Consider the following 16,057-nt stretch of genomic DNA (forward strand, 5'->3'; position numbering starts at 1 on the left):
AGTTACAATTGATCTTCAGGTTACCAAAGGCCACGTCTACTCCTCCTTGACCTATCATCTGCAGTTTATGAAGTTGACCACCCTCTCTTTATGTAAGAGTCTAAAGGTGGCCATACATGGAGAGATCCGCTCGTTTGGCGATGTCGCCAAACGAGCGGATCTCCCTCCGATATGCCCACCTTGAGGTGGGCAATATCGGGCTGATCCGATCGTGGGCCCTAGGGCCCAACGATCGGATCCTAACGATGCCCATACGGGCGGTCGGATCGCGGGACCGCATCAACGAATAGATGCGGCCGCGATCCGACGGGATTTTCTGTCCCATCCGATCGAGATCTGGCCGACTTTCGGCCAGATCTCGATCGGTGAAGCCCGTCGCGGGGCCCCATACACGGGCCAATAAGCTGCCGACACGGTCTGTCGGCAGCTTTTATCGGCCCGTGTATGGCCACCTTAAGACTACCCCTGCATCATGTGTTCTACCTGTGTTGTGGTCACATCCATCAGCTGCCCCCCCCCAATCTAATGCATGTTGCTATGGTCACCAGGTAAAGAAATACAGGAGGTCACTGTTCTTATAAAATGTGGCATTTTAAAAAAAATGGGTGGTCTTACAAACTTAGAGGGGCAATTAAACCACAAAAGCTTTAAAACCTGTGTTACACTGTTACAACCTAGTATACAATGTTTCCTTGTGGCAGTAACATTTCCCATGGCACAAATTGTTTAAATACCTTCTTAAAAAAGGCAATTTCAATAAGCCGTGTATTATGATTAATTAAACAGAGCAAGTGCATAGAGAAGTATAGCGCTATGCCCAAACATACACCCAAGGTCACAGCTCAATCAATGTAAGTATATATATCACAAACTAGTACGCAAGAAGGTGATACACATGCGTATGACTGCGCCACAATCAAGGTTCCTAAGCACTTGTTTTTACTTTCGCGCCTTTGCTACCGCCTTATACAGTTTCTGTTTCCTTACACTCTACACGAGCCCTGATAAGCCCGGCTTCCGAACGCATAGGTTTCCGTTAGGCCCACCTCTGAAAGCGCATTGGCCTTTAGGCTTGTTGGAGCTGCGTCTTATTGGCTAAGAAGTGTCCGGATTTGAGCCTGTGGCTTCCGGCAGAGAGTGAGTGTTACCGTAGCGGATGCGAGAGTGAGGTAAATCCGGTTTTTAATCGTGTCCTCCGGGAAAAGAAGTCAGCGCAACCTCAATGGTAGACACAAGTTTGTGTGAACAAGAGACTATACAATTCAGCGCTTTAGCAGCCAACACAAGGAACAGACCTGAACTACATTGTTTGTTCCACCGCTGCAGCTTCCGTGTGTAGAGGGACAAGGACAACATCCAAGTTTGCTGACAACAGGTAGCCTGCAGTTACCCTGTGTAACTAGGACACATTTAACGAAAAGTAAAATGCAGGGAGAAGGATTACAAATCTTTAGGTGTGGGGTGCCCATTCTGCAGACCAGGAGTTTGCCTAAAAGCCACATTAGTAAGGGTTGTCATGGGATGGGAGTGGGACAGACAGGAGTCACATTGCAGATGGAGGCTTGCAGCTTGGCTATACCTCGTTTCGCTCTATTTACTAGGTTAATTTCGAACAAGCACAGTTGTATGTCAACATAACGTCATGTGTGGAGTGATTCTTGGGGGATGCTGAATTTTGCTGATTAAACGTACTTGGTTTAAAGTACAAACAGCTGGCTTCAATAATTTAGAACATACATTCTGTGTTTTATACCCACAAACCCACCAGCCTTATTTGATGAAAGTGTGAAGTTTCATGCACACATGCCATACTCTGAGTCTGTTTTTTTGTGTGCTAGAAGTGAGCAATGAAGGACCAAGAACTGGAGAATATCACAGCCAAAGGGCCTTCCCCTATCTCATCCAGCCCCTCACTTCCTCCAGCTGCAAATGAGAACTTGGCTACTCCTGCAGTTTGTCACCCAGCTGCTGAAGGTTAGTATTGTCTTTACACCTGTGGCCCAGTAAAAGGGAATTTTCATGTTGACGGGGAGGATGGCCAGAAAAAGAAAATTAATTCATACTTACTGAAATTTTCATGAAAAATCTAACTGATGGGTTAATCTCCTGCTGGTTCCCAGCCTGGACAGAAGAAATGGTTACATTTTCAACCTATAAATCCCACCTCCTTCTAATTACCAACAGTCTAATATAAAGCCACAGAATAGGGTGGGCATGTTGACCAGGGGGATGGCCAGAAAGAGAAAATTTCAGTAAGTATGAATTCATTTTCTCTCTTCCTGACCATCCCCCATCAACATGAAAAATCTAACTGATGGCTTCACTTCACTATTGGTATGTTATAGCTACCATCCATGTGTGCAATATGATAAGAAGGAGGAATAATATTTAGTGGCCGTGTTACTTTTACTAGATCAAAAAAAATAAATCCAATTATTTTTTCATTTTCATAGTGGTATGGTTTAACCCTAAGGTTTAACTTTTCAGGAGAGGCATCGCCAGGCATTCAATTTTCATTTGAAGTGAAAGGTAATTGCTGGCAAGCATCGGCTCATCACTGGCCTATAGCTCTTATTGGTGGTTCTCTTTAATTTGAATGGGGCAACTGTATAAGTATTTTGTAACCCTCCCATGGAGCTACAAAATGCTCAGAATTGCCCGGTCTACCATTACCTTATGTTAGCCGAAGAAGTAGATGGGAGCCAGTATGCTTTTCTGTGTTTTGTATGAAGGAGGAGAAAACGTTATTATCTGTCCCATGTAAACCTATCCTCTCATCAGTTTGTGTAGATCGCATGAGCCCAAAAATTGCATAATCTGTCACAGAAAATAGCTAATTCCTTTTTGTTAAACCACTACATTACCATACCTTATCTTTGGTGTGCAAGAATTATATAAGAAAAGCATGATGCAGCATGCACAAAAATTATGCCTTAGTTAATACATAGTAATATAGAGTTAAAGTTGAAAAAGACACACACCTGTTTAATTAAAAAAACATTTTTCTGGAAATAAAACCTGCTTAGTTTATCATTTGCAGAGAACATTCTGTATAAAGGGTTATTTAAGCATTCTCAAAGTTTTTTCCTTTAGCAGAGAAGTATGTATGTATAACCTTATTTGTAAAGCGATGTTAAGTAGCCACATCCCTGTACAATGCATAAAAGTACAATATAAATTACACACATAAAGAAGACAAGTCAGTCAATAAATACAATAAATATACACAGAGCTCATATAAGAACACAGAGCTTAAGTGCTATGTGGTAAGAGCCAAAGTAGGAAGGAGTATTTCTAAAATCTGGCATCCAGCAACAATAAAGTAACAAAGTTTCCAAAGCTTGATGATAATTATTCAGGTCATTCCATTATCCAGACATTTTTCTATTATGTTTTCATGCTCAGCAAAGGTAATTTATGAGTGTATTTCTTCCACTGTATGGTTTAAGTCTTATGGTTCTCCCTCAATAAGCCTACTAATAGTTAATTATTAAAAGCCTCCACGTAGGCCAATGCTACCAGGATATGGTTGTGATTTGTCACTGTGACATTTATTGAAGAAATGTATGGGCAACATATTGTGAAATTGCTTCCATTAGTTTCCCATTTTGGACCAATGGAATCTTTGCCGATATAACTAACCTGCCTAAATGTTGCCTCGGAATTGAATAGCTGTATTTTTAGGTAAAAGTCGTACATTTGTGCCATGCTTGCAATGATTTCAGTTGCCCACAATGGAAGTCATTTGTGAGAATTTCACACTTGAAATGTTGGCAGAAACATAGACAAATCTGGTGTAAAAAATGCATTTGATTGATCACTTTGCACTAATCTAATAGATAAACCCATGGGGAATTTGTGGAAGTGCAGACCCATATATCTCCAGTGCAGGCCCATCTATTTCCAGGTCAGGCAGTGACCTGAATCATGTCAAATTAGGTCATGTCCGTTTTTGCCCCAGTGGTCTATCAGCCAGGTCTGAATAAGCCAGTCTGTCATATCTGGCCTAGCAGGCAGTGGATTCACTGAGCAATCCTGCACGTATGGCCACATTAGTAGCTTTTATATCTTGGGAAAACTCCTAGGGAAATTTACAGTATAGATGTAAAATTAACTCTGATCTGGCAACTGGCAGTAAGTAAATTCAATTTTCATTTGTTTCATTGATGTTGTCCTTTCAGACATAGATAATGCTTCATTGTTATAGGTTACCCCTTCAGTGTAAAATTTCACCTGTATTGTGAATTCCCCTTTAAACCAAATGGAAATTCTGCTTTGCAAATTAGTTTTACTGTTACTGGTTTAGAATCAGCCAGTTGATCTGTTACCTTGTCTTGCAGTGGAAGGAGCAGCTGGTAATTCTACAACTGTATGTGATGTGTCCGATGAGCTCAGTAGGCAGCTGGAAGATATCCTTAGTACATATTGTGTCGATGACAAGCAGGAGGGAGCAGGAGACTCAGAAGAGGCAGGCAAGGGAGCCCAAGAGACACCAAAGAATATCGATACTGAACTAGTAGTCCAAGAGGTTAATGGAGAGAAGGAAGAACTTAGGGTTTTGGAGGACAGTAGAACCATCAATGAGACTGAAAAAGATCAGAAAAAAGTTCAAGATAAGAAAAAAGCAAAGGGTCTTGGTAAGTTACAACCTTTAAGCTCAAGTATGCCATAAGAATCACTTGTATCTTTCACTGTCTTGATGTATTGTTCAATATTATATACTATTACGATATTACATAATGGGACAGTTTCAGGATCACCGCAAAGCTTCTGCATCAGACATTGTGGAGATCAGCACAGTTCCATGGGCTAAGAATTTCGATACATTTGGCATTTCTAAATCATTTCTCAGTGGATCTAAATCATTTCTCAGTGGACCCAGGTTATTTTAGAAACCAGGGAACCACATTAAACAGTGTGGGGACCTTATTTATCCTGACCTATAGATTAAGTATAATTTATATTGACAACAGTGTGCCATGCATACACTGCACAGTACCATTTGCAAATGTGTCCTAAAGTGATTGATGTTTATATTTTACACATCTAATTAAATTTACATACACAGAATGAACACAATTTTACTAACCAGCTTGTACAAAGTTAGTTGTTTATATTTATTTTCTTCACAATTCGGTTTTTATCTACCTATAAGTAGCAATGTACGTGTGTGTGATGTTTATCTATGTTTGTAATTTTTGTTTTTTTAAACCCTGAAATGGTGTGTGCATGTAAGTGTTTCCAGATTGCTGTTTTGCTTAGGTCTGACAGATCCCTCATGTTTTAGGGAAGGAAATCACATTATTAATGCAGACTCTGAACACGCTCAGCACCCCAGAGGAAAAACTGACTGCCCTTTGTAAGAAGTATGCAGAACTGGTGAGGGACTATACGTGCAATGGTGACAGATGAATTATTCATGTTTAAAGGGATACTGTCATGGGAAAACATGTTGTTTTTTTTCAAACCGCATCAGTTAATAGTGCAGCTACAGCAGACTTCTGTGCAAAATATCTGTTTTCAAAACAGATTTTTTTTTATATTTAATTTTGAAATCGGACATGGGCTAGACATATTGTCAGTTTCCCAGGTACCCCCAGTCATGTGACTTGTGCTCTGATAAACTTGTCACTCTTTACTGCTGTACTACACGTTGGAGTGATATCACCCCCCCCCCACAGCAGCCCATCAGCAGAACAATGGGAAGGTAACCGCCTACTGATGTGTAAACATGTAATTTAGAAATGAAAGCTACATCATAAAAATCATGACAGAATCCCTTTAAGATAAATTATATTGTGAATTGTTTTTCACATTGTAAATAATGATTTTCCTCCTCCTACCCCTAGTTGGAGGAGCACAGAACATCTCAGAAGCAAATGAGGATAATACAGAAAAAACAGACGCAGCTTATCCAAGAGAAGGACCAACTTCGTAATGAGCACAGCAAGGCCATCCTGGCAAGAAGTAAATTGGAAAGTTTGTGCAGAGAGCTACAGAGACACAACCGTACACTAAAGGCAAGTACTATAATCTTTAAGTCCCAGCTTAAGCAGGAGCATGCTGTAAGGTGGCTTTGTTAGTAGCACAAACCTTTACTTCATCTACATAGTATGCAGAGATACACCCTATATCATTGCAGTCAAATGCCTGTTTGCAATTGTTTGTTCATTGAAATGCAACCCAAGGACTTCTGCTCAGCCTCTTGTTTCATACATATTTGCACCTGCACAGGAGGAAGGAGTACAGAGGGCTCGTGAGGAGGAAGAGAAACGCAAGGAAGTAACCTCCCATTTTCAAGTGACACTCAATGACATCCAGTCACAGATGGAGCAGCACAATGAACGTAATGCTAAACTGCGTCAAGAGAATGTCGAGCTTGCTGATCGACTTAAGAAGCTTATTGAGCAATATGAGCTAAGAGAAGAGGTGAGAGTGGATTTTAATTATTTGATGAAGAACAAGAGAATAATGTGGCATTAGCCACCAGGGATACTGACCCCTCTCAGTTATATTTGTGTTCACCGCACACATTTCTCTTCCATGAGGTTACATAAATACACAGATACATGAGATTCCCTCTTGTCAGGAGGGAGGGAACTGCAAGACATAATTCCTGACCCTCTCACATTCGTTTTATCTTTTGGCTTACTCAATGTAACATGAAATGTGGTAGGATTCAAAGCAGAGGGAGATGCATGTTTTCCAAATACATTTCAATGTAGAACTATTGGGCATACTTACATTTCTTGTATGTAGTTTATGAAAGCAACATACTTGTAGGGTAAAACCAGGATAGGTGTAAATCCCAAGTGTATTTAAAGTAATGAAGGAAATGCAGTGTGTAATGTTTATAGCAATTCAGTGGAATTGCATTATTGCTCAGTATGTCCTTACTAGCAGTCTCTACTTTGACCATGTCTCACTTTCTGGATTTTGATTTTTATTCCCTCCAGCACATTGACAAAGTTTTCAAACATAAGGATCTGCAACAGCAGCTGGTGGATGCAAAGCTTCAGCAAGCACAAGAAATGCTGAAAGAAGTAGAGGAGCGTCACCAGCGGGAAAAGGAGTTTGTAAGTAATTAAAGTCCAGTCAATCTTTATATTTTATCGTTTTAATATTTTTATTGTTTAATATGATGCCCAATTTTTGTAGTTTTGACATTTGCTCATCTGTAAATGAGTACAAGAGTTAATATTAGAAAAGCTGAATTGTTTGCCCCTGATTTAGTAAGTCAGAAACTCAATTTTTACTTGTAAACAGTAGACCGGTTACTGTTCTACTGTTTAATTGTACCCTTTAAATGATGCAAGGACAAAGTGTTATTTTGTCATATAGACCTCCTCCTGCAATTCTTATTTCTGCCCAAAAAATGGTTATCTTGTCCCGCCTACAGAATCCCACTGTTAATTATATTTATATTAAGTAAGGTCATGTGGTTTGGTTTGAGTCTCTTGTAGGATATTCAATCTGATTATTCTAAGAAACATCTATCCAATTTTGATCTTAATGCAATCTAGAAGTGTGTTATTTTCACAGTGATGCTGTGAGTGCCTTTTGGGGAATGAGTTACAAGGTTCCAGCAAAACAAGTCATGGAAGGTGCTAGAAGGTCCTCTGCTCCTTTCTTTGCCACTTTTTACACATTTTCCTAGATGTGGCTTTTTGACTACAATTTTTTTGTAATCTGTAGTCCGTGGGCCACCAACTTTTTGTTTTTTAACCTGTGAGCAACATTCAGTTGTAAAAATAATTGGGGGACAATGCAAGTGTGAAAAAATGTTTCTGGGTGGTATAAAATAAGTGCTGTGATTAGCCATTTCATTGTCACTATGTGGACTTGCGCTTACAGGAGACTCTGTTTGGCATTACACACTGTTTTTATGCAACCAAAACTTGCCTCCAAACCAGGAATTGAAAAATAAGCACCTGCTTTGAGGCCACTGGGAGCAACATCCAAGGGGTTGGTGAACATGTTGCTCACGAGCCACTGGTTGGAGATCACTGATGTAGTCCATTAGCAACAATCATATTCAGTTTCTCAGATCCTCCTTATGGGACTTCTTTATGCTCCGTTTATTTTGTGTCTACCATAGATTTTTGATAAAAGGGGAATTATGTTCTTCCCTTTAAATCTTTTTTTTTTTTTTTTTTTTTTTTTTTGTCTTGTCCATGTGGGACACCAAACTTGGTCCAAGGCAAGAATTTGACAGTATTCTATTTGTTATTTATGTTTGTGTGCTTGTTTGTTTGCTGTTTAGTTGCCCTTAGTAGAATAACAACTTCAAAACCAGGTAACCCAGGCAGAGATCTCTTTTATCCAAAACCCTACACCAGAAGCTAAACAAGACTTCCAAATGATTATGCATAATCATACACTAGCCTAAACTAATTTAGTAAACAAACAATTCTATACCACCGTGCTAACCTGTTTACCACGGGGGGGGGGGGGGAAATGGCAAGCTTTTGGCACTTCTAACAAAAATGGACCGGGCTTGTATTAATATCCTGGAGATGCCCAGGATAATTTGTTTACCTCCCCGTATACAATCAATGATGTTTTAACTTTGTACAATGCACAGCTGTATGCCTCCAGGATATTTTAGATTACATACAACAAATACCACTGCCCCAGATAGAAATTCAGAAAAGAGAATTCAATCAACACATTACTGACCAAGAAATTATTGGGAGGGGGGGGGCGCCTTGTCGAGTTCTATGGGTGAAACCTTAATTACTCTCCTTCTTAAACCTGGGAAGGACCCACTACAATGCTCATCTTACAGGCCAATCTCTTTGATAAATGTGGACACTAAGATCTTAGCAAAAATCTTATCTAAACGTCTTAACCAAGTTATACATACGCTCATTTCATCTGACCAGACGGGTTTTATAGTGGGCCACTCCACTGACATTAATTTACGACGCCTCTATACAAACATCACAACTAACCACACCAACTCATGTAACAGTGTGTTTGTAGCTCTTGATAATGAAAAAGCGTTTGATTCAGTGTAATGGGAATACTTATGGGCAGTATCCTTCCATGTCGCATGGGGAACATGGCAGGGCTGCCCCCTTTCACCCTTGCTATTTGCTCTGCCAATGGAGCCTCTAGCTATGCTTGTAAAAGAAAATGTGGATTTAGTTGGATTGAAGGTGGGTCAACATATGGAAAAAATTGCAATGTATGCAGATGATACCTTACTATTTCTGGAAAACCCGTACACACCTCTCACTTAGGCACTCGAAACGATCGATGACCATACAACATCCTCAGGACTCAAAATCAACTGGGCTGAATCCATAATCTTTCCAATTGATCAGTTCGCCCACGACCAATCACATATACAGACTAACATAAAATGGGTAGACACATTCAAATACTTGAATTCACAGACCCAAACAAGTTCATAGAGCTAAATTTGACTCCAATCTTGGCTAATCTGGAATCTTAAATAAAACCATGGTCACAGATGCCACTAACAGTCCTGGGGAAAATAAACATTTTTAAAATGTTACTGCTTCCAAGGTTCTGTATTTCACCAATCCCCGATCTCTATCCCAAATTCCCTTTTTAAAAAATAGATTCGCTACTCACAACACTCTACTGGGCAAACACTACCCCTAGGGTCTCCCTAGTCCCTCTCCAACTTGCAATATATGTTGGGGGTCTAGCAGCCCCCAATATGCTCATGTTCTACCTGGCAGCCAAACTCCTAACAGCATGGTGGTGGGCAGGTCCGGACTGAGAATTAAAATAGGCCCTGGCGTTTTTGGTACACAGAGGCCCAATCAGCCCACACCAGCCCACTAAATACTGACTTTGTATGGCACCTTATAGCAGACCCTCTGGCATTTGCCAGAACCCACAGATTGCCAGTCCGGGCCTAATGGTGGGCATGCCTGACAGTCTCCAATGCAGCTACTATACTAGAATCCCAGTTGATCGGATCCTCCGAAGCACTGGTGAAACGTCTTCAAGGAGAAAAAAAAAACACAAAGTCCAGTTGATTTGACTTATTTCTACAGATGTGCCATGACCTGGATGAATGAGAATCTTCACAGACCATGAAACTACTGCTTTATGTATTTGTGTCTTATTACAGTCATGTTTCAGTGTGTTCAAAATGTATGAACAGACTCAAACATTATTCTTTGTTTCAAATTTTATTACAAAATGGATACTTTTGTATGTGCACTAGTGATATGTGGGTCAGGTTTTATCCGACCCGCACCTGACCTCCTTTCACCCCACCAATAATGATAAAAAAGGGGCGGGGCAAGCAGGCGCGCGACTATAAAACCGGAACCCGGCAGGGTAAGGTGTGGGCAGGGAGAGCAGGAGGAAGAGCTCTACCCGGACCCACCCGCAAATGGGGGTGCGAGGTCAGCCTGAACACGACCGACCCCATGGTCCAATCAGTAACTAACATACATTTACTTTTATAACAACACGTTACGTTGTTATAATCATAGCCCATCTTTTTTCCTCCTATACCCCTCTCCTTTTATTGCTACATGTATTTCTCGTATGAGTCTTAGCTTTTTATAATGCTGGTTCCATGCTTTGAAGGATTTAGTCAATAGTCCGTTATCCATTTTCTTCTATTTCTGTTAACGGTCAGTTAAACTTAGACAAAGTTATATTAGCAATATTTACTTAATGTTTTCAGGTAATATGGATTGTATTGCTCTGTGTAGTCCGAGATTAGTATACAATGTGATATATATATTTTTTTTATATCTCCAACATATAGCTCTTGAAAGAGGCAGTGGAATCACAGCGCATGTGTGAACTAATGAAACAGCAAGAGACCCACCTCAAGCAACAGGTAGTAGGCCGTACTTTTTATTGCATTTCTTTTGTACAGCTGAAAAGCGGCATTATGGCATGTTAATATAGTTTGGTGGTCTTACTTTTTAAAGGAAATCTTGTCTCCAAGGAAAATGGAAAAATCCTTACTGAAGTAGAAAGTGACAAATTGATACTGACATTTTTGGAAGCCTTTCTGGGCCATTAAACTTATGTAATTGTCTTTTGTCCTCCAGTTAGCACTGTATACAGAGAAGTTTGAGGAGTTTCAAAACACTTTGTCCAAAAGCAATGAGGTTTTCACCACTTTTAAGCAAGAAATGGAAAAGGTAAGGATTGTGAATGAATCATTTTACTGCCTGTTGCAGTGAATGTAGTAAATAGCCGACTGGATCATTAGGACGTTATTTTAATGTTGTTTCTTGCAGTTATGGGTACTTGCTGCAGTTGTTGTGAAATAGTCCAGAAACACAGTGCCAGAACTGTCCCCCACAGCCTTGAACTGAAATTGTCTAACAGGTGCTTTTACAGGCAACTACTGCCTTAACAAGTGCTTGGACTAGCGGTTACAGAGCAAGTCTGTAGAGGTAATTTTGGGATACTGTAAGCGCCCAGTGTCATTACCTTGAGAGAATTGTCTTTAAAATAACTTTGACTTAATTATATTTTCTATTATCATCATCGTTTATATTCAGATGACAAAGAAGATCAAGAAGCTGGAAAAAGAGACAACCATGTATAGGTCCCGATGGGAAAGCAGCAATAAAGCATTGCTTGTCATGGCAGAAGAGGTAAGAGACTGGATTGATGGGTGGAAAGCACAGAAATAATTCAGAACAATATTTTCATATTTTAAGCTTTGACAAGATCTAAAGCTTTGTATTACATGGAGGGTTTCCTGCATATGTTTTGGTGACATTAGACTGTGTTGTAAAGTTCCTTTCTGGGCAGGGTCCAAAATTTGTAATACTGTATCTGCTTTCTAAATGTTGTGCAGTTTGATCAGTAGCAGCCGTTTGTGGCAACTGGTGGATTTGTCTGGTGGATTTCTCTCTGGCATTTTCAAATGGGAACATGTATACCTCCCTACCACTGTGCATGCTCCTGGATGGCGATCACTGCTAGGGGAACTGCCCCCCAAACGGGTTATTTGGTTTGCCAGCTCTGCCGTTAGAGAGTGTATACAGGGGATCTCTGTACTTTTTAAACTTGGCCAGCAGTGTTGTTACAGTGGAAGCAGAGGAGCCTTGGTTAAAATGTACCTGTTTATAAGCAGATGGAGGTAAAATTGTTGAAAAAATCTTGGTACCAAATTGGGACTAAATTGTGAGTATCTATGCAAGCCGTACAATGCTGTCTAAAAATACTTTTTAATGCCTAAATTGTTTTTTTTATCAAACACCTGTAGACCTGCAGCTCTCAGGGTTGGAATTAAAATGTATCTAGTTATCTGGTAACCAGGGAGTGGTTTTGAAGTCTAAATGGAAACAAATATGGCCTGAAAGAGAGACTAGCAATAGTAGATGTGCAAAGATGATTTATATTGTCGCTAATGATCATGAAAGCCAGATTATTCCATTTCAGTATAGAAAGATGCTAAATAGCAAGGTAGCTGTAACCTTAAAACAGGCTAATGACGAGCCTAAACTTCTCTAGGTGAAGAGAGAGAACCTCCTTTTTGTACTGGTCTTCACCAAGGTATTTTTGGGGAATTAGAACTTTCTGCAGCGGAGAACTTGCAACACTGCGAAAGGAAAGGCAAAGCTGGTACCAACAACTGGGTCAGGCAAAGGTCAGGGCAAGTGGCAAACTTCACAGTCAAATAGGCAGATCTCAAAAACAAAATAACAAACAATATAACAATATATATGTGCTTAGGCAGGATCTGAGATAGAATACTGCTTGGGCAAGTATACACTACATGCAAATACCTTTGTAACCTAAAAAAAGGCACCAAAAGGATGCATCAAAAAATAAGAGCAGAACCAGGCATGCACCCCCTAGTGTCAATGAATGTGCCACCAAATGACAGTAGTAATGTGAGCATGGAGGTGTACGTCAAACAGCGCCAGCAAAGGTAAGGGAGTGTGATGGTTTCAGTGGATGTCACAGAAGCTAAATTAAAAAACAAAATAAGGTACAGAAAAAAATTCAGTTAGGAAGTTGAAACAATTGTTCACAGCTCCATAAAATGTAATTTGAATATTAAAAAAAACTTGCCATCCATTTTGGCATATAATGATAAATATGAATTTGAAAATACATGCCTTGTAAAAGTTCCGACCCTGAATTACTAATCCTGTACTGAAATTTTGTACCCTGGGCCAGTGCACTTTTTAAGGAACAGTGAGCAGTATGAGGTATTCAATTGGTCACTAATTGTTTTTATATTATATGTTTGCATACATATTTAGTGCCTAAAGCTTAATATGTTGTAGAGCACCTTTAGCCGCAATAAGAGCTTTGAGAATTTCAGGATAATTATGTACTGGTTTGCACTCTGTTAGTGAGTTATATAGGCCCATTCTTTCAGACAGATTTACACCAGGTTTTTCGGGATAGTCCAGTGATGCTTGTGCACCTCCACAGAGGCTTCAATGGACTGAGATCAGGGCTGGCTTAAAAAACATCTATTTTATCCACTACTATAATGTATACTGTATGTGTGTAATTTGGCTTCTTTCTTTTCAGAAAACCCTGCGAGACAAAGAGCAAGAGGCTTTGCAAGCCAAAATCCAGAAACTTGAGAAGCTTTGTCGGGCTTTACAGACAGAGCGCAATGACTTGAACAAGAAGGTTCAGGACCTGTGTAAATCTTTAGAGGCCCCTCCAGGCCAGCATTTCACACAAGAGGAACCCAGCAGCTGTACAGGCCTTCCACTTGGGGAAAATGTAGGACTAAGTAACAGTGGAGCCTTTGGGCAGCAAGATGCCCCTTCATTCCCCGTTCTTCCTAACCCTGCAGCTGAATGATTCAGATGTAGCAGAATCAAACTGGATGAAAATCCTTTCTCCTTTTATAATATCGCTTCCACTTTTATACCTCCTGTGCACACTCAGACCATCACCCTTCTCTTACAGTGTAAGGGGTATTGTGTGTGTGCTGTTCCCACACAGGATGAAGAAGGAAATCTATATATTTTTTTTGTTTTGCAGCTTCATAAAGGTCTATTCGTTACCTTTGTATCTTACCATGTTTTACAGTGCAGAGAAACATATACTGCTAAGATGGGATGAGCAGAAGTAAACAAATCTGAAGCGTTGCTACAAAGCTAAAGGAAAATTACCATGTTAAGTCATGTATGGTATATTTACCTTTAAAACAAGGGACCTAGTTTTGCATACATACATATTATTCCACCCAGCAACAACTTTAATATGTTCATTCGTTTTTCAGCTGTTGCCTTACTACTTTGTCCAGCAAATAAGTGGGAGCATGTTAAAAGGGTATGTGATGTAAGAGTGCAGCACATATTTATTCAAAGTAAGCACGCTGACATCATGACCTCATTCTCCCCAGCAGACTGAATGATGCTGCTTTTTATTCAGAAGATAATATTCATTCTGCTTCATTCTGAACTGATAATAATTCCCAATTTGTTTTACAAATGTAAGCCTGGTACAATACTGTACACCACTGTAAGTCTACTATGCATTAAATTTCACTATAGTTTCTGATTAACCGTTTTGTACTTTACATCAATGGTGTACATGTACAATATAGTCTGTATCTCTTTAAAAAAAAAATTTTTGTTTCCTTCTGTCCAAATGGCAGCTGTTATCATCATTTTATGATCAATCACAGTTGCCATTTTGCTGTATCAGACTTTCCGCTCTCTCCACTGTGAACCATTATCGATATCCCTACCCATTATACACCTTCTACCAATTCATACATCTCTTCTTTGCTCTTTTTTTTTTGTTTTTTGCATAGAGGAAATCAGTACTAATTTCTTTTTAATTTCATTTGGCTATAAATAACTTTTTTTTTTTTTTTTTTTTTTTTTTAAGTAATTCATCACATATACATAGATACATCCAGGGCCGCCATTAGAAATAATGGGGCACTATGCTGCTTGGTTAAGAATGCCCACCCTCCTGTGGATTGTATTCTAATATCCTACTGTCTGCCTGGGCCCCCTGAATGGTTGGTCATTAGAGTAGAATGAGTCCCCAATAGAGGGGGAAAAATGCTTGCCTATATCGCAGTCTTCACTATGCCATCAATCCACTTAAGCCTTAGCCAAACTCTACCCTGAAACACAACCATGAATTCTGAAACCTGCCAAAATCTGTAGCAAGCCCACTCTCATGGTGGGACTCTAGGCAGGACCCCTAGCAGGGAAGTGTATTTGTTTAAAATTCAGTTTTTTCTTTAGTGTATTTTTTTAATTTTTTTTTTTTTAGTAACTTTTTTTTGATTTTGGGTATTTGTTAATGTCCACGTTAAACACTTAAACTGTTGTGTGGATCAGCTCCATTTTTTGTGCAAGACTGATCTTCTGTAGAAGATTCACACTGAAGCTGTATTGTTGGTGTGTTGCATGGCTTTGCACTACAGAAGGGATTCTTTTATTAACATTATTATACTGCAACTTGATTGAAACTCTGCTGAGGCAAGTCATAGTAAAGCTCCTGGAATGCATATTTCCCTGTAAAATATTTCCAGCTAGTCCTTGCTATTTCTGTTTACTTCCTCTGCAAACTCATATGCCTAGACACCTGTATTTATTAAATGATGGGCCCTCTTATAGTTTGTTACCTAAAATTACCAGAGTATATGACAACGATCTCCTCGGGAACTGTTGCATTATGCAGAATAATTGTTTGTTGGATGTGCCTTCCAAAGTTTGTACTTGCAACAGCTTGCTCTATGCAATGTGTATACTAGAACACATTTGCATGCATGCTGCTTTTTTTTGTGTGTTAAACCATATGAAACGGAGACTATTTTATAAGGAGGCTGCAAAAAATAAATCTTATGGCTACTGCCACACACATAGATTTTGTCTCAAGTAGGCAGTGGGAGCCAGAGTAAAGGCCTTTTGTGACAGTAGCCTATGGCTGAGCTCTAAATTCAGACACTGACATTCCCTTAACCTTAAATACCAAAGAGTTTGTCCTGCTCTGTGTGTGTGATACAGGGAGACTGGATTAAGTCAGTATACTCAATAAGAAAATAAGGACTTGTTTAATTATATGTACTAGAACCAATAAATCCTTAAGACTTGTTTCCCCA

The 16,057-nt window shown here is 39.6% G+C and overlaps 1 protein-coding gene across 2 annotated transcripts; it reads left to right on the forward strand.

The window, feature by feature from the left end:
- The first annotated feature begins 992 nt into the window (after positions 1–992).
- txlna.L (taxilin alpha L homeolog) lies at positions 993–16,057 on the forward strand. Of its 2 annotated transcripts, XM_018246744.2 has the most exons (12): positions 996–1,375; positions 1,839–1,974; positions 2,488–2,529; positions 4,341–4,637; positions 5,288–5,379; positions 5,850–6,020; positions 6,235–6,429; positions 6,957–7,076; positions 10,763–10,837; positions 11,055–11,147; positions 11,514–11,609; positions 13,510–16,057. In XM_018246744.2, the coding sequence occupies exons 2-12, from the start codon at positions 1,848–1,850 to the stop codon at positions 13,789–13,791; spliced, it is 1,590 nt and encodes a 529-aa protein (XP_018102233.1). In that variant the 5' UTR covers positions 996–1,375; positions 1,839–1,847; the 3' UTR covers positions 13,792–16,057. The 2 variants fall into 2 exon arrangements, with proteins under 2 accessions (XP_018102234.1, XP_018102233.1); XM_018246745.2 differs by lacking the exon at positions 2,488–2,529 and having other exon boundaries at positions 993–1,375.

The sequence above is a fragment of the Xenopus laevis genome, chromosome 2L, assembly GCF_017654675.1.
Source record: "Xenopus laevis strain J_2021 chromosome 2L, Xenopus_laevis_v10.1, whole genome shotgun sequence".
NCBI classification, from domain to species: domain Eukaryota; kingdom Metazoa; phylum Chordata; class Amphibia; order Anura; family Pipidae; genus Xenopus; species Xenopus laevis.

Coding starts and splice junctions, on each gene's coding strand:
- txlna.L (XM_018246744.2), top strand. CDS start 1,848: ATGAAGGACCAAGAACTGGAGAATATCACAGCCAAAGGGCCTTCCCCT. Junction 6,021..6,234: donor GACACAACCGTACACTAAAG/GCAAGTACTATA, acceptor GCACCTGCACAG/GAGGAAGGAGTACAGAGGGC. Junction 11,610..13,509: donor TGCTTGTCATGGCAGAAGAG/GTAAGAGACTGG, acceptor CTTTCTTTTCAG/AAAACCCTGCGAGACAAAGA.